Consider the following 19,515-nt stretch of genomic DNA (forward strand, 5'->3'; position numbering starts at 1 on the left):
ACATGATGCTCCCTAGAAATCATAACACAAGCATGCAAAAGGCCTGCTTTGCCCTAAACTAAAGCGACTAGAGCAGGGGTCTCCAAACTCCAGCCCGGGGGCCAAATGTGGCCCACGGCCAGGCTCTATCCAGCCCACAGCCAGCCTCTGATTCCCTGAGAGCCTCTGGCCCAGTTGACCGAACACAACTGGAGTTGTGCTTGTGGGCTGGGGGAATGGGAGTCCATTTAAGTGTGTGCTTTATTTCTTAGGCTGTGTTGGTGCTTGGAGAAATCTTGGGCATTTGAACCCATTCATTTATTCATTCATCTAAGTTTCATCTCTAATGTATTTATTTAAATTTTTTTTCTGGCCGTCGACACTGCACCAGATATTTGATGTGGCTCTTCAGCCAAAAAGTTTAGAGACCCCTGAACTAGAGGAAGACTATGCAGGCACCTCCTGGGGAAAGAGGTGGCATTTTTATCTGCGGGGGGGGGGGGGGAAGGAATGCTGAAGTTTTCTGATCTTTTTTGATTGATCATTGACATCTGCATGTTTGTTTGTTTTTTCCCTGGTCTGCTTGATCTGGCTCCCAACAAGCTTTCCAAATGTGACTTCAGATATATAAGAAAGGGGGGATCCACAAATGTGGGGTAGTGTCATCTGCAATGGCAGGGACAAATTATCAAATCAGCAAGCAGGCTTGGATCCCAGCAACCAAAGCAATGGAGAAAATTAGATAGTTTGGAGTGCCTTCCAGGGATAGTGTGAATATGTTAGAGTATCTTTACCTTTGGTTCTTAGCAGGAGTGATATCTGAGGTTGGGCATTGCCTGAGGGCCAATCAAAGTAGTCCAATACTAGTATTTGACAGGAAGACAGAGATAAAATCCAATCCTGTGCTGCTATAAGGCACTTTCCTGCCGGTAGAGAGGACGGCGCCAGTTCACTCTGGGCCTCAGCACCAGAAGGATGTCCAGAGAACCACTGGGTGGTGAGTATCCCCACTGAGCAGCAGGGAGGCTCTTGGGGGTGGAGGGAAGGCAGGAAGGGGGCAGAACTGAGCAGAGGGAGGGAAGACCGGCAGGCAGATCAGGGCCAGGAGAGGGTGGGGATGGTGGCAGAGGGTGCTGCCAGATCCTATTCCCCTCTGAAGCTGTGGAGCCAGCTCAAGGGCTGGCGCAAATCCAAGTTGACTCAACAGGGCCAGCCGTGCTCAACACGGGGTAAGGGAACCAATTTTCTCTTACCCCAAGGAGACCTTTGATGGCTTGCCTGGTCCCACAGGATACAGCAGTGGCCATTTCTGCACCGCTGGATAGCAGGGAACCTTAGAATTGGGCTGCTAAGTATCTCTCTTTCAAAGGACTACAATTTTAAAACTCTTCACTTGTACAAGTATCATTGATTAATTTTAAAAATCCAAATCCACAGCCAGTACTGAGGATCTGGCTTTATTTGAAGGGATTGTTGCTTCTACTGAAAACTGTTTTCCATTTCAAAAATTTGTATTAATTAGTGTTTGTTCTGCTCCCCATGACAAAAATCCTGATATGGGAAGGACTTGCACTCATATATGTTCATGATCCAGACGGGAATATGCTGAGATGAACTCAAAATGTAAAGCATACTTCTGTGCAACATAAGTTCATTTGTAGCATCATAAGGAAAATGTGCTGGGCTCTAAACATCCATTGCTGCCTTATGAACTTTGGGCTTTAGAGAAAGGCATGCTACATGTCCCTCCACTGTTGGAGGTGCGAATGATGGCACCTTTCTCAGTGGTAGTGCCCTAGCTGTGGAAATGCTTGCCTCAGGAGCCCTGACTGGTGTGCGCTCGCTCTCTGTCTTTCTGGCAGCAGCTCCAGGTAAGGCTGGGAAAAAGCCCCAACTGAAACCCTGACTAGCTCCTGCCAGTCAGTGGAAACAGTACTGAGGTAAATGGGCCCAGTGGTTGGACTCAGTAGTAGGCAGCTTCCGATGTTTCATGATGGTGATTCCCTTTTGGGGAACGCAAAGGCAGGGCACAAGTATCTTAATTTTTAATCTTGAGAGTGACTTGTGCAGTGCAAACATTCTCTGAAATGAACATTGCTATATGCAAAATAACCTTATATGTGCAAACACCCCATAGCCTCATCTGTCATGTGCACCTGAAAGTCATGTGGAGGCAATAAGCTGCATGCCGTTTGAGAAGCAGAGAGAGAAGTAGAAGTGTCTGCTTCAATCAGGTTTTGCAGACGTCTCTTCTCTTCATGATCAATACAGCTCATCCTGAATCCCTGTACAAGTCCCAAAAGACTAGCTGCTGTCAGGAAAACATTGATATTCCTATTTGGATATTAGGTTTGTTTCAGATTTTATATATACACACCTATAGTAGACTCCTATAAGCATAGAGCCTTGTTTGATTGCCCCTGCAAATACTTGCTCCTGTCAGCTGAGGATTGTTCAAGTGGGTGAAAGGGAAAGTTCTATATCTCTTTTCAAATTATGCTCCTGGATACCTATAAAACCTTTTCCCAAGTCTGAAGTTGCTTCAGAATTTCTACAGTCCTACATTCCATTCCCTTGGTGGCTTAGCTAGCAGTGTGCTAGATGGTTAGCCACCGTTGTGAGATTTCAGCTGTGTGTGTGGTTTTTTTAATTGATATGTGTGTATATGTACAGACATATATACATGCAAACAAACACTCATGCATGCCCTATGGTTTGAATGGGAAAAATACACTGATTTGTCTTCTGTACTGAGAAATTCCTCTGTATATGTGATGGCTATCTGGCTACTAAAGACAAGCAATAAAAGACAATTACAGGTTGAGCCTAATTATTCTCATGGGTTTCATTCCAAGCACTCACTCACTTGCCATCATGTGAATGGCAAAAAAAAACGCACAATTGCAAATCAATTTAAAAAACAAAGTTTCTTTGCTCTGGTGATTTAAAAACAGCCTTGCTGACCTTTGTGATGTTAAGAGTCATTAAGACAACAATCCAACAGTCAGTCTCTCTCAAAGTGCTTAGAAAGGCTTCACTCCCTTCACCAATGCAAAGTATCTTTCTTTCAAGTGCTCAGGGGGAAGGCAGGGGTCCCCTGGAGAGAGAAGGATTGATGGTCAGCCAGCTGCTGCCCTCTCTCTCTCTCTCTCTCTCTCTCTCTCTCTCTCTCTCTCATTAAGGAGGCTGTTGTTAAAGGACTGTTCAGTTCTTAAAACTGATTTTAAAGGGGTGCATTTTCCCCTTTCTCCAGGGATCAAGCACATTCCTTCTCATTTACAGGGGCCATTCGTGTTGAGTCAAATCTGTGTATAAAAAATCCGTGTATAACAAGGCTGGACCTGTACTGTACTTTCATTGAAAGATTCTTGAAAATGACGGCTGCTTCACGATGGTGTGTGTTTTTGAAAACATAATTATTCCATGGTTTCTTGCTTGTCAATGAGTGGGATTTTTTTAGCTCCATCAGCCCCTGACATCTTTTACCTTTACTCTTTGCTTACATTTGGTCAAGAAACACAGTCACTGCAAATAAACTTTTTGGATTCAAATGTAATGGGTAAAAAAGTGACATGTGAACAGTTGTGGCAGTCTGGTTTTCTTGGGTTTGAATAATTCATTTCTGGCTGGAAAAATGGAAGGAACTCTGGCCTCACATATGTGTGATACACACCAGACTTCTAGTTTCTTAAGTATGCCTGTCACAGAATGCAACAATGTCCGTCAGAACTGTGATGGTGGTAGGTATCAGCCCACTTACCAATACTGGTCAGTGTGTATGAAGCATGTATTTGGATGAATAAAGGATGTTTCTATTGTTGCAAGTAAAATAGTTTCTATCTTTGTTTTCTCTGACAGCTTTTTGGAGATGACAGCATATTTTTATATGAAACCAAAAATGGGTGAGAAGGAAGTGTCACTAAATGCTTTCTTCAGTATTTGGCATGAATTCAGTTCTGATTTTAAAGAGTTTTGGAAGAAGGAAAATAAACTTATTTTGCAAGAACGGTAGGTATCTTCATTTTAGGATTACTTTAACAACTGTTAGATATAGTATGGTTAAAGAAATACAAAAGCTACTGTGTATCTAAATTTTTATTGGTGTAATCCTGCTGTTTTCAAACTCTGGGAATTTGAAAGACGCACTAAGTGCTTGCAGGGGAGGGAGGGAAGCAGCGGAGGCAGGAGGAAGGCAGTGATGCGATCCCCAGGATCTCATCGCTAACGGGGCTGCAGGGACTGGGATGTACTCACCAGTTCCTGCAGTAGCCTTCCTGGGGTGCAGGGAGCCCTGCGCGAGCGTCTGCAGGGCTCGCTCCACTTTCACATTCTGCATGCTGGGGAGCCCTGCAGATGCTCAGACAGGGCTCCCCGCGCCCCGAGAAGGCTGCTGCAAGGACTGGGGAGTACACCCCAGTCCCTGCAGCCCCTTAAGGGGGCAGAGGCCAGGGCCCTCAGGCTGGGGCGTCGCAACGCCCCAGTCTGAATACCACTGGGTGTAATCCATGTGTTTGCTGTTCAAATATATGATCATAGACAATATATTCTTACACACTCATCCTTAGGTGATTGGCTATGAAGTGCTCACAAAGTACTTCTCTTGATACCTGGCACATCCAGTTAGAAGTGTGCATGTAAAGAAAAACCATGTTTTTTGTAGCCACAGTTTTATTTGTTTGGGGACCATTTGGGTCCTCTGCATTCAGCTCAGAAACCATTGGGGGAGGGGTCCCAATTCTTTTTGGGTTGCTTTTACAAGAGAAATTTTTGCTTTTATTTCTGTTGGTGGTGGACAGGAGCTGCAGTGTGCAAATGTGCCCTTTTGGGTGCCTTCTTAGATGCCCCAAAATGCAATGCTGTATCAGGACATAAGTAAAAATAAGCTTTGTTTTAATTTTAAAACATACAAGAACAAATGGGCTGACAAAGGAAATCCCATTAATACTCACATGCTGGCATCCCCATAGGTTTAAGAATGAAAGAGAAATAAACCAAATGGGCCCTATTCAATTTGTTTTGAAGATGAATGCACACCCTACTTCAGATAACTTCTTCCATGCTCTGGACAATCTGCCGTCATTTCCCATCTTCTTACGACTCTCTTGCTTCAATTCTCTTGCTTTCCTTGCACTTTGGTAACTGCAAACTGCTGCAGTCAGCCTTCTGGATGTCATGAGGTGGCAAGAAGATATTCAGCCAATTTTGGCCCATTTGCATAGACTGTCAATTAGCTCCCAGGCCTGACTGGAAGGTGCTGCACTTCCCCCTTTCCTGACCTGGAACATGTCTGAGAAAGGCATCTACCCCCCCCCCCCCCACACACACACACACTTGCTGACACAGGAATCGAGTGTTAAGAGAAATAAGCACAGTCGTGGGTTGAACCAGGGCACTTTCAGTACAGCTTGAGTGTACCTTACCTGGAATACCTGGGATTGGTATTGTTCTGGATTTTGGATTTTTCTGGATTTCAGAATATCTGGATAAACATCATGAGATATCTTGGGAATGACACCCAAGTGTAAGCACAAAATTCTTTTATGTTTCGTATACACCTTGTACACATAGCCTGAAGGTAATTTTATACAATATTCTTAAAAATTTTGTGCATGAAACACAGTTTCTTGTACGCTGAACTGTGATTTCTTGTTCTGTTATGAATGAATGTATTCTTACTTGTTATAAGCCATGGTGGGCTTAGTTATTGTTGTCTCATTCTCTGTGTAAACATTGTTATGTTTTGAAAGTCATTAACAGCGCAATCCTAACTTGCTCTGGAACAGGCAGGCCAGTGGGCCTGCGCTGTATCCAGCACAAGGTTTGGACCCTTAGTGGCTCAGCCCAGGGCAAGAGGAATTGCTTCCTCTTACCCCAGGGAGATCCACTGCAGCCTCAATGGGGTTACTCGGATCTGTGCCACTCTGGAGGTAGCGCAAATCCAAGCAGCCCGGTGCTGGCCCAGGCTGCCCGGGAACAGGATCCAGCATAACCACCAGATCCTGGCCCCGCCTCCCACTCCCCGCCCACCCCGGAACACCTGCCACCTGCCCCCCCCACTTCAGAATGCCTCCCTCCCACCCCTGTGCCAGCCAAGCTCAGCCTACACAAACTCACCTTCCATGGGGCCGGTGACAGTGCAGAGAGGTCATTGTAAGTCCCTTGCGCCAACCTAACTGCCTCTGGAGTGGCATAAAAGTGCTTTACAGCCCTTTTGCAACACTCCTGGCTGGCGCAAGGGACTTGTGCTGGCCTATCATCATGTTAGGATTGCGCCTTAGTGTCTATTCCTGGTCAGAAATTATTACTACTAGCTAGGCTAATAAGCTAGTACTAGATAAACTGAAATTAGTACTAGATAAGCTTATGTAGCTAGGGGTAAGCTTAATAGCTAATACAGCCATTTTCAACCACTGTGCCATGGCACACTGATGTGCTGCAAATGGTCCCCAGGTGTGCCGTGGGAATTTGGGAGAGGGGCATTTATTAATAGGGCCATTGGGGGATGTGAGCCCCCCATTGACAGCACAGTGTGCCTTGTCAATTGTGAAAAAAACTGATGGTGTGCCTTGACCATTTTAGTGCCTTGCCAGTGTGCCATGAGATGAAAAAGGTTGAAAATCACTGAGCTAGTACCAGCGAAAAGAATGAAATCTAGCTCCTCCCAATGAAGGGTGGACTTGGACTTCATTTTCATATCTTGCCTGAGTCTCTTGCTTATAGAAAGATTCTTGACTTCTATAGGCAAGAGGGAATGGCTCATCTACACATGATCAGCTCAGTATTCATTTTCAAATCCATTGCTATTCCTGGGCAGTTTGGGGGTTGGTTAGGCAGAGGAATTAAACTGAATTTCAACTCTGCTGCCTGAATGCATCAGCACCAACCATTCCCGGACAGCACTCTAGCCTTACAGCTGCAGCCTCTGGAAAGCATATCCTTTACAGCATGAATGTCTAACATGGGATAAGAGGCTTGCTCAGTCCTTTGTCCTGGTGGCATCACTTGGTGCTGAATACTTAATATGATGTGTACAGTTTATAGTCCATCACAGCATTCTGAAAAATATGGTGCTATGTATGATAGATAAACTATGACTTTGGTGTTGTATTTGTCCCACAGAAAAGGTAAAAGTGCAGATTTAAGCTTTCAGGTTTCCAGAGGGTCAGCCGTTTTGGTCTATTGCAAGAAAAACAACAGCATATGCTATAGTATTGTAAACATTAATTTATTTTAACTAGTCCATGTGAAATCTTATGCCCTAAGAAATATGCTAGATGTTACAGTACTGTAAGACATTGTTTTATCATAAAGGTGCAGATTTTCTCATACAAAGGCTGCTAAAGAGAGACACCAAAGCCATTTAGGTGGGATGTCAAGAAACACCTCATGATGGTTGCATAATGAAAGCGAACAGCCAAGCCAATATTTTCAAATATTCTATCTGGGAGGTTTGAAGAGGTGATTGTGAGACCAGCAATCTAGCATGGTTGAAGTCAAGCGAAGCCAGCCACTGCAGTCACCTGGTCTTCAGTCCACTTCAACATTGCACTTCTTGAAAACTTGTTTGTCACTGTTTTATTTTATTATCTATTATCTAATAATGATCTAAGATAATAATATTTCAAGTTCTGGTAATGCAACACATGAGATTAACAACATTCCTTTTTGCCAGAGCCATATCTTGAGAGGCTGTGACAGGACTACAGCAATGTTGTGATATCTGTGGGTGTCCAAAGAGAATCTCAAGCCCATTTTTAACAGAGTTTCTGCACCTTTCCACTGACATCAGCATGTCTAAATGTTGCACCTGCTAAGTCTATATTTTAACTTTGTTCAAAAACCTTTGACCCTTGTCTTTAGTCCAGAATTTTATTTTGAAGGCAGACTTAAAAAAACAACAAGCCAATGTGGTATGTGCTGAACCTTTCGGTAACCAGATATTGCTTTCCTGAACAATGGCTGACATTCCGATCATTCATAATACATGAGGGTATCCAAGGATTGACTTAGCTCAGCATTGACAGCTATGGAGTGTGACTGCACTCTGCTCTTTTCCTGGCCATCATTATTCTTCACTTAGGGGATCTCTAGCTAAGCAAGGGAGCAACTTGATGGCAGGAATCTTAATTGCTCATTCCAAGGTTTTCTAACCCCTTCATCCATTGCCATTTCTCTTTTGCTTTAGGCAGGGTGTGAAGTGAAATGGGTGGACGGTTCTCTTCCTGAAGCAAACTGCTTATCTTGGGTTTCCGTGAATGGTGGCATGGCAAAGATGAACTCACGTATCTCATTCCATCTTTCTTTTAATGGGATAGGTGTAGGTGCTTTTATTGCTTGCCACAGCTGCCATCTCTGCTTTGACCTGCAGCAGCAAGAAGGTTCTTCAGGAGCATGAAGTGTTTGGTACAAATAGGTACAAAGTTTTGACTAAAGTTCCAAAGCTAAAAAACACTTTGAACTAGGAAATTGAACACGATCACAGGCCAGCATTTAAGAACCTAAGCATTACTCTTCCAGAAATCCCACTTAACTTTGCCAAGTAGCAGCCACTAAGATCTATAGAGAATCCTTGAAAGTGAGCAAGATCGGACAAAAAAAAATTGTAAAAGGAATGAGACATCACTGAAGATTATGCTGCTTCATCTGTCTAGTCTTTTATCTTGACATCAGGTGCTAGGAAGGTGAATTTGCAAGCTGCCTGAGTGGATGTGAATAGGGAAGTTCATTGTCGAGCCTGCCTTGAAAACCCACATCAGAGGCAGTTGCATTTCATGGGGTGAGGACAGGGCCAGGATGCTGCAAGAGAGAGGTTGCTTTCCCATCCATTGAGCTTCATACAGTCTACTCCTTCACTGGATGGAGGCGCGACCCAACTGTTTCCTCACAGTAGAAGCCCCAGTTATAGCAGGTGTTTCTACTTAGCTGATACATAAATGTTAAAATGGAGGTGGTTGATATTCCTCCCTACTGTTTTAGTTTGTGACTACATACACTGAAGTGCAAATAATAAAGCCACACTTTACACAAACATAAACTGAAGTTAAAATCCCCAAATTCTTGAGATAGTGCCACTAAAATCTGATTTGACTCTTTTAGTCTTCCACACTTTCAAATCCCAAGATTCATCTTGGACTCTCTTGACTCTAAAAGTTGCCCATTCCTGCAAGCACAGCAGTTAAGCTGGCACCTGGTGTGTCATGTTGTACATCTAGATGAAAGGAGAGATTCCTGGCCAACATGTCTCCACAGCTCATTGATCTCCCTCTGAAGAAAGACTGGTATGTCTCCCTACAGATTACTCAGCAGGATGATTTAAAGCTTGCTGTTGAACGATTTAAAGTCTGGCATTGTGTAGCTATGTATTGCATAGGAAGGAGCACACCGGTAAAGCTGTCACTGCTTCTTCCAAACAAGGGCATTAAATCTTGTAGCACGAGGCACATCCTCTCAAAGTAAATTAAGGGAGCTTTTGTTAGCCTGCAGAATAGAAGCCAGTGAATTTGTCTTGAGAAGGAGACACCTGGAGACATGGGAATTATCATTATTTGTTTGTTTTGGGAATGAGAGGGTTAGAAGGTTAGGAGAGTGGAACATTTCCACTGTATATTTTGGGTTTTACCAAAAAGATCAAGGGTGGCCAAATTTCTAAGCTGAAGCTTACATAAAAAGCTTCATCTGGCCAGAACTAGAGCACTCCCAAACACTCTCATTGCTGAGTCTTCCCAACAATTTCTTCTCCCTCCTACATGCACTTCTGCTTTCCTAAACTCTATGGCCCCTCATCCTCCCTTCTACCATTTCCCAACCAACTTTTACTGTTCCTTCCTTTAGGCTGGCTCATGATGCTTTGAAATCCTACATAAAATGTGCTGCTACAATCTTCTTTCCTCCCAAATGAAGGGTCAAACAACACATTATGTAGGAGGTGTTTTATCGGATCTCCTGGCCTTTTGATTTTCACTTAAAACCTTGGTTTGAATTAGTAGTGCTTGCTCAGGGAGCTTTTCCCCAATAGTGCTATCTACCCAGTCTAAAATGACCAGTGCATTTCTGTCGCTGCTTTTAAGTGAAAATGAAAAAAAGTGTTGGGAGATCTAATCATGAATTTTCTGATTAACACATAGATTGGCCCTCATTCTCTTTCCCCCAATTCCCAGGTTTGCCAACCCTCCATGATTGGCCTGGAGAATCTAAGAATCTGCATCAATCTCTAGGTGATTGCTAAAAGCTGCCAGGAATTTCCAACATTATCTTGGAAGAAGAAAAAATCCCTCCAGGAATTGCCCTCACTTCCACCTCATGATTTTGAGAAGAGATATCAAAGGGACAAGGGTGATAGCAACTCTGTATTGCTTTCAAAGTGACAGTGGTGAAGGCCTGGTTGTTAATAGCTGAAGAACCTTAGGCAGTTCAGGTAGAACTTTTTAGCCCAAGTGGGAAAATGTGTTACTGACTTGTTGATGTACCACTTACTCATATTAACTTTATGATTAAGTGTTTTAGGGGCCAAGTAACTACAGCATCAGGATCTGTGTGGGAAATATTTTCCATGAATATTGATTATTTATCTGGAGAACTAATGGCACAATTCTAATTGGCTCCTGCGCCTGTGGAGCACATGCTGCCCTGGTGCAAGTCGTCCCAAAAGTGCCGTGAAGCACTTTGCAACTAAGTGCCTGTTTGCAGTGCTGGAGGGAAGGCTAGAGCCTTCCTGAAACCATATGGAGTTGCACACCAGAGCAGGTGAGTGCTGTGAAGGGAGCAGATTTAGTAATGGGGTAGGGGATGAGTGGAGAGGCAAGATAAGTGGCACCAGCAGGCACCATATCCTATCCCCTTCCTGGCCAGATCAACTGACATGGATCAACATATAGCTGGCACAGGTTCAGGTTGACCCATTGCACCAGTTGGGGCTTACGCTAGAGCAGGGGTCTCCAAACTTTTTGGCCAGAGGGCCACATCAAATATCTGGCATGGTGTGGAGGACCAGAAAAAAATTTAAATATAAAATCTATATAAATGAATTAGAGATGGAACATAGATAAGTGAATAAATGAATGAATGGACTCATTTATTCAACCTCTCTGACTCTCAGAAGACCCTCCAGACACAATCAGAGCACAGTTCTGGTCATGTTCAGTTGAGTGGGCCAGAGGCTTTCAGGGGACAAGAGGTTGGCCACAGGCCGGAAACAGGCTTGCTGCAGGCCACATCTGGCCCCCAGGCTGGGGTTTGGAGACCCCTGCGCTAGAGCAAGGGAACAAATGCCCCCTTACATTGAGGAGACCTCCTGACTAAAAATTTTCCTGTGGGATGCAACAGACACCATGTTGTTTCGGCTTCATTTGCATGGGAGAACTTAGAATTGGGCTGTACCAGATTAAATATTAACAGAAGACATGCTTTGAGATTATTGCTGATGGCAATAATTATTTTTCACTTTTATTTATTACATGTGTATGTTGCCTTTCCTCCAAGGAGCTTGTGGTGGTGTTGTTGCCCCCCTTCCTCGTTTTGTCATCACAACAACCCTGTAAGGTAAAGCTAAGAGAGAAGGTGGCCCAAGGTCAGTGAGCTTCATGGTTGAGTGGGGATTAGTGAAAAACAGTTCAGTCCTCTGGCTGTGCACATACAAGTGAAGGGACTTCTGGCTCTAAGTTAAAAAGCAAAACTTTCAACTCTCATCCAAAAAATGTGAGCCTCCCTGATACCATAAATCCTAAGAAATCAAAGCAGAATATTTTGAACCTACATTTTAAAAAGCAAATAGAAACCATGCTGTGTTTTAAATTGCAGCAACTGGAATTTTTTTCCCCTCTCAGAAAGTACAGAATTAATAAGCAGTCTTCTGGAAATATATTTTCTAGCAGAGGAATAATGTTAGCTACTTGTAGCTTATTGTTGGAAGATCTGTCATGACCACTTCAACAACTAAGCGCATGAACATTCCAGCCTTGTCAGTCTGTTTAAATCAGTCATGTACGAGTAGACTCTGGCAAAAGTGTAGGGGTATCTGCACCAAGTCTACTTGGAGCCAGTAGGAAATGAATCCGTCTACCACAGATACTTATTTAGACAAAAATATTAATGCTTAGTGGCAGGGAAGTGGCTTCCTTTCTTACTGGGTTGAATGATGGGGGAATTCTCTCATGATAAGCCCGTGATCCGGCTGGTGTTTGGTATAGGAGGTAGATAAAATGATTCTGCAGGGATGTCTGGTTTCTTTTCCCTGTGTCTATCTGATTCATCTTGCAAACTGTTTTCAGACTTAATCATGGTGAACATTTTGTATACATTTGCCTGACAATAAATAAAAGGGATAAGGAGGAGGAAGCGCTGTGGAAAAAAACAACTTAAATATGATGGAAACAAGGAACAATTTCCTTTGTTTAGATTAACCCCATGCTATCTAGTCACATTTTATCGAAAGACAGGCTTTGAACACGTTTTAAGTAGCAAGTAACCAGCTTGAAACATTTTTAAATGATTCATAAATGATAGGTGGTTTGTGGTGGGGGGGAGGGTGTCATTTATAGTGGCTCCATTTGATGGAAGGAGATTGTCCAGGTGTCGGCTGTGGCCAGGAGTATCTTTGCCCAGCTTTGGCTGGTGCACCAGCTGCAGCCGTACCTGTCTTGGGTGAATCTGGCCACGGTGGTCCATGCCATAGTGACATCAAGATTAGATTATTGTAACGTGCTCTACGTGGGGCTGCCCCTGAAGCTACAGCTACAGCTTGGGTCTGGAAGCTACAGCTACAGCTTGGGTAGTTGCTGGGGGTCATTGGTTTGACTCTGTCACGCCACTACTCCAGCGACTGCACTGGCTGCCCATTCGTTTCCAGGCTGAATTCAAGGTGCTGGTTATGACCTTTAAAGCCCTAAACGGCTTGGGACCAGCGTATTTGAGAGACCGTCTTCTTCCATATAGTCCGGTCCGTTCTCTGAGATCATCAGAAGGGGCCTTGTTGGTTGTGCCGTCATTGAGAGTGGTGAAGGGAATGGCGGCCAGAAACAGGGCCTTTTCAGTGGTGGCACCTGCACTATGGAATTCCCTCCCCTTTGAATTGAGGACAGCTTCTTCATTATTAATGTTCTGGTGGGACCTGAAGACTTTTTTATTCACGAAAGCCTTCGAGGTGCTATAAGGGCTGTCTTTATAAATTTATAAATTATGTCTTTTACTTTGTGCTTTTAATCTGCTGCTATATGTTTTATCTTGTTTTAATTGTTTTTAAGTGCTTTGTATTTTTAATGTTTATTTTTATCTTTGTATTTTAACTTGATTGTTAGCCGTCTTGGGTGCCCTTTGGGGAGAAAGGCGGAATACAAATCTAATAAATAAATAAATAAATTCATGCAGAGGTTTCCAAATTGGGCATTGTAATGCCCTAGCCTAGAGCTGTTGTGGGAGGTGTGCCACTCGGCAGTGCGATTATAGTGAAATGCAACATACTGTGGTGCTTAGGTTCTGCTCCATGGTATTCTACAGGTTTGGGGGAGCCTCCTGCCTGCCCTCACCTGACTAACTCCAAATTTAGGGTCCTCTGGGCTTGCTAAACCTGGAAGTAAGTGCTGATGACACCATCATGTCACAGGTTTTCAGCACTTACTTCTGGACTTGGTGATTGGCAGCAAAAGGAATAGGGTGTCGCCTACCCAAAACGTTTAGGAAACACTACTTTAATGCATGTTACACTTTAGCTTGACTGCTATGAATGTTTTTCATTGGTGAGTTAATTTTGAATTAAGGAATGGTCTTCTGCATCACTGCAAGGTTGATTTGGGTTTTAGACATATCTCAGATATTTGGAGAAGTTCAGAGCTGACCCATGAGGGATTTGTGTTTCTGGTTTGGGGAATTTCCAGATAAGCTGCAAAGGGAAACTTTCACAACACCTCTACGTCAAGGTGCACAACTTCCAAATGCCTGTGAAACTCATACATCCTGCCATGCACAGGTGTAGAATCTCCTATTTCCTCCCTGGTCCTGCTTCTTTCTCATTCTGTTATCTAGAATGGGGTGTCAAACATAAGGCCTGTGGGCCAGATGTGGCCTGCAGAAGGTCTTTATCAAGGTCTTTATTGATAATTTGGCTCTCCCAACACCATCCTTTCAGCAGTGCTGCTTCTGCTGAGGCTCTGGGAGAGAGAGACAGAAGGAGACCTCAGAAGGAAAGGAATGCTTCAGGGAAAGCGCATACCAAGAGGGTGAGAGAGGGAGTTGCTGCCAAAGCACTGGGAGAGCCCAGTTAGTACAATGGCTCAGCAGTGGCACTTCCGCCAAGGCAACACTTCACCGAATATCTGAACTGTGAAATGATACCATGGCAGAAGCGGTGCAGCTCAAAGGGTAGCCTGTGTGATAAATGGGTTCTTCCCCCCCCCATCTTGAAAATATGATCAAGACTTGCGTATTTTCTCTTTTGTCATTTGGAGCTCATGAGTTCCCATGTGAAAACAAGGTGCTTATTCACCTCAGCACCCCCCAGATAACGACAGAGGCTATGTCTGGAATTGAATGGGCAACTTTATTGATGTTACCAATAATTCTGCAACAGGGCAAACTGAGGGTAAACCCAAAAACCCTCCCCAAAGTGTGGGGTGCTAAGTGGGCCCTAGCAGTCTTCGTCCCCCAGTCTTGCAGGGTGTCCACACGACTCCAGGCGTCACTCAAAGATCATTAAGCCCGCCTTTCAACATCACCCGAAAGTAGGGGTAAGGCAGCAGAATTGCCAGGCCTGCAGAACCCTCCCTTGCCAGGCTTGGCCAGCTCAGACAAGGGGCTTGCCAACCAGCCTCCTCAAGCTGGTCAGGCATCAAGGGAGCGGCCCTGGCTCACCCCTTGGTCTTGCTGCCTTAGATTGGACACCGAGAAATATTCTGCCTGCCTCCACCCCGCTGGGGGGGGGGCGGGGCAATCCCCAGCCATCAAACACAGGGTGTGATGGCTGCCTTTCTATCATCTGCTTAATGACATCACTTCCTGCTTTATGATGACATGTCCTGCCCTCAGCAGGCGCCATGAATGCTATTCAGTCCACTGTATGAAACGAATTTGACACCCGTTCCAGCTCATCTGGAATTTTGCTTGCCATGAGCAGGAAGGCATCCTTTTGTGAGTGTCCAAAACACACACCTTTTCACATTCCCTGTGGCCATGTGGAGGACATGGGAAAACAAAAATTGTTTTATGCCTATTTAACCCATTTCTGTCCAGCACACAGGTGTACACATTCGGTCCTTGTTGCGTATTTGCAACTCTGGGCAGAAATGGCTTCAACAATGTTTCTTCACCCTATCAGACTTACAAATATAAAATAATAAATACAGTACTGACACCAACTCCACAGTGATGGCAATTGAGACAGCAGAACAACAATAATTAAAATAGTCGCTTAACTCTGAGCTCCTTTTGCATTCCTGCCACAGGTGTCTTGTTTCACATGGAGGAAGTTGTTTATTCGTGGTCTCTGTTACAATGAAGATGTACATATAAATGACAACTTTCAGTGGAAGTTAGTTTGCTCTTTGTGACTTTGTACTGTCTTGCAATTTCAGCGTGGCAGAAAATCCCATTGTTACCTAAAGAGTTTTTATTCAGATATCACATTTTGCCATTAGGAGAACCGGGAAATAATGCCACTTACGGTATTTTTTTTGTATTTTATTTGTGTGTGTATTGGACTGGGCTGTAGCTTTTTCCATCTGTAAAGAGTCTCAGACAGCTTCCAGGACTGCTAGTATCCACCCATGCTGTCTCTTGAAGTGCTCTGTTCTTTCCATCCCACTATTAACAAATTGCTTGCATATCTGGAGAAATGAACTTGCAAGTTTAAACAACTGTGTGGGAAGAATGGTGAGTCTGCCAAAGGAAAAGAGTTCTTTGATTCATAATAACTTTAATCATTTTGAGGCAAAAAGTTTACTAATCCCTTTCCTTGTTAAAAAAAAACAACAAAAAAATAACCTGTGATTTAAAAGGCTTCATTGGGACCAATCAGTAGATCCCAATTGTACAGGGCTGGCCATCCATGAGGACAACTGAAGTGGTTGCTTCTGGCAACAGATTTGTGGGGGACACTCATCTCTGTCTGCCTATATACATTCATCCACTAGACCGCCTTATCCTTCCTGGATTGGAAGAGGGGGTCAGAGACAAAGAGGAAACATGGAGGGGAGAGTGATGAGCTAGAGAATGGGAGGAGCAGAGGCTGGCATATCATCAGGGAAGGGGGCAGTTTTTGGCATTCCTCCACCGGATTCAGGAGGCCTTGGGTCACCCCCACAATTGTAGGTGAGTAAATCATCAGTCTCCTAGGTGAAACCTTCTAATGTTTAGAGGTAGGCTGCCTCTGATTGCCAAATGTAGGGGAGGGCACCGGGACACAGGTTGTGTCTGTTGTCTGTGTGCCCCCTGAGGCATTTGGTGGGCCACTGTGAGATACAGGAAGCTGGACTAGATGGGCCCTTGGCCTGATCCAGCAAGGCTCTTCTTATGTTCTTATGTAATATAATGTCAAATGTACAAATTTGTAAAGAAATGTACCTAGAATTATTATGCTGGTCAGGTTAGGAAATATGTATGTAGTCAAGGCCATGAACTGTTGTTTAGATTTTTATTTGATCTCTGCATTTTTTTCCACATTAAGACTAGTGAAGGATAATGGTTGAAGAGACAGATGATTTGCAACTAACAGCCTCCAAAGCGTTTTGGAATAAACAAAATCATTTTACAAATGAATCATATGGAAATAATAAATCAGACAATATCCGCAGTCAGTAAGCAGTAGAATGCCAAAGGAGGATACTTGAAATGATTTGTGAAGACAGGGATGCAGGAGGCAACAGAACACATCTGATAACCTCATCCAACATGATTGTTAACTATTGCCTATTCAGTGCATCAATACATTCAAGAATACCATCCTTCCATTCAGCAGCTATTACAGTTTGCACAGTTCCTAGTGGTTGATGGGAGTTTCTTGACTGCTTACGATTAGTATTCTGCAGGCTATCAGGATTACAGTACGCTGAGGAGTTTTGTCCTTGAGCAGTCTTTCAGATGATATGTTGTCTTTGGCAAATGGTTTTGATGTAGTGAATTAATTAAATATGTTGCAGGCTTAAAGAGGCTGAAGAAGTATGTAGACAGAAGAAGGGAAAATCAATTTACAATATAAAACAAAAGCACGATTCTGGAATTGTAAGTATTGTTGCTTATGATGCATGTGTATTACTTTTAAGCTTGTGGCAGTTTAGGTCCTCGGCCTTTCCATTCTGTCCTCCTGTGATACTGTGTGATGAGGTTTCTCAGCTGCAATCCTGCCTTAATCCTAGTGCAACCAGCTCTCATTTCCAACAAAGATACAGAATGATGTAGTAATGTCAATGCAAGGCCTAAAAATAAGACTGTAGTATGATTGAATTTGGGAATATTGAATCCAATTCTTCTGTAAGGCCTGAGGCTACTGTAGATAGTAGCAATAGCTTTGACATATACAGCAATGGCTAGATTATCGTAGTTGCTTTGGCAAAGCCACTCATTACAAGCCCTCTGCTCCTATTATGGAAGATGGGGGAGAGTTTGCCAGAAGAGGCAACCAAGAGTACATTTTGGTTTTATAATACTGATGTCTGATTCAAGTGTCACATGTCAGCATGATTTAATCTTGGTTCTGAATGACTTCCCCTAGCCTTGGGCATGAGCATGCAGAGAGGAAAAATTATATTACTGATCTTGGCTTAGAACAAGCCAGAATTTGCTGTGAGAGCCAAATCTGGTGAAACCTGGCTTATTCTGAACAGAATTTGCAAACAAGCCAGAATCCGATGCTGGGATTAGGTCAGCCAAGTTGAGTACTGACCAAAGAACCCCAGAAGCCTATATGGCTGGCCCCCAAAAGCTTCTCAAAGCAGTAGCCCAGGTCAGTCAAGTGAGTAACTCATGCTGTTGCTGCCTCTTCATTTAGTTTAAATGTTTAAAGGGAAATGGTAGGTCACCAGTCTTGAGTCTTTGAGAGGTTCTTACTGGACTGTTGAGTTTGTTCTTGGAACACTTGGAACTGCTTTTTGTTAACTCCCTTTCATGTTTTTTTTTCCCCAGAAAGCAAAGATAAGTATGAAAATATGAGAGAAGAAAGGCACATGTCATTCTCCCACCTATTCAGTAAACTCAGTATGTCTGTGGGGGGAAAAAGGGAAACTACATCACTCAGCCCACTTGTTTTCTCAACTTTTGCATTTGTTTTCAGTTCTCACTGACCAGTATGTACTGAGAGCATTGATTGATAAACAGATTTGCTTTATGGAACACCGCATAATAGAGGTTGAGAGGTGCCTCCTCCAGGCATCCCGTATTGTCTTTCCCATCCAAATAATTTTTGTGTGGAGGAATACTAACAGTAGTTGAACCAGCCTGTGTAAAAGGCAGCAGTTCCATCAGTCCTAACTAACCATGCTTAAAACTGTATAAACATTTAAAGTCCACAAAATGCTACATTTTCATTTCTGCTGGCCGCATTTTTCCAAAGCAAATGTGCTGTGCCACTACATTTAGATGAGGGGGAAGAACATTCCTTCTCAAGAACTGTTTGTGTCCGTTTCACGTTGACATTTGTGGCTTGTACTTTGAACTGGTAAAGTGCTCCTTGGACACTAGAATCCATACTCTCCAAACATATTTTGTTGTCCATTGACTAAATATTTTCAGCACACTATCTTTATAGAGGATAAGATGCAGCATTTTTACTTCATCGTCTGCCAACTATTAAAAGGATGGAAGCAAATCAAAGGAAAGATACCTAAATGTAGCAAAGCAATGGACTCCTTTGGGGGATACTAAATAACCTTGGATACTGCAGTATGCTATATACATTGGAAAAGAAAAGAAACCTGATTTGTTTACAGAGTACCAAGACAATGCTTGTAGTAATTTTTTTACCAATCTGATGAACCATGCAAATTGAAGAGCCATTTTATTAGCGTTCTACTTCGCCATGGGTGATGATATGACCTCAGTTCTCTCTCTCTCTAGTGACAAGCAAAAGCTACTGATTTAATGCAGGTCAATGTTACATTTTATTGAGTACCTATACTGCATAACAGTTGATGTTGTTTTGTGCCTCCTTGGTCTCAGCCACCAAAACACACACCTGATAATTAGTCTGTTCTGGTTTAGACCATCTTCTCCACACATTGTAACATTAACGTTTAAAACTGTCTTGCAAACAGCCAAATTAGGAGGAAAAAAATAAATAAGGTGCATATATCCCAAAGCCTTTTTGCATGAAAGGTGCCGGGGTGTTACTTTCAAGTACTGACTAATTGAAATTATTTTTCCCCCCTCCATGTTGCCCAGTACATGATACCTGGTTGTCTAGAAGTTAATATAAGATTCCAGGCATCATAAGGGCTGCATAATTTATGACCTCAGGAATTGACTTTTTAAAATGCCAAGCACTAAAAATATATTTTTCATTCATTAGGAAACTTGTTTCCTATTATGTGATCATCCTGAAATTCTTTCATGTTTCAG

At 43.2% G+C, this 19,515-nt stretch overlaps 1 protein-coding gene across 1 annotated transcript in view; it reads left to right on the forward strand.

Moving 5' to 3' along the window:
* FMN2 (formin 2) overlaps positions 1 to 18,111 on the forward strand; it is a 203,130-nt gene extending 185,019 nt beyond the window's left edge. The window contains exons 18-20 of the mRNA XM_066623047.1: positions 3,838 to 3,987; positions 17,103 to 17,184; positions 18,085 to 18,111. Of these exons, the coding sequence (XP_066479144.1) occupies positions 3,838 to 3,987; positions 17,103 to 17,184; positions 18,085 to 18,111 (259 nt within the window). The remainder of the gene's footprint in view (positions 1 to 3,837; positions 3,988 to 17,102; positions 17,185 to 18,084) is intronic.
* Positions 18,112 to 19,515: the final 1,404 nt, after the last annotated feature.

Source organism: Tiliqua scincoides, chromosome 1 (assembly GCF_035046505.1).
Source record: "Tiliqua scincoides isolate rTilSci1 chromosome 1, rTilSci1.hap2, whole genome shotgun sequence".
Taxonomy (NCBI): domain Eukaryota; kingdom Metazoa; phylum Chordata; class Lepidosauria; order Squamata; family Scincidae; genus Tiliqua; species Tiliqua scincoides.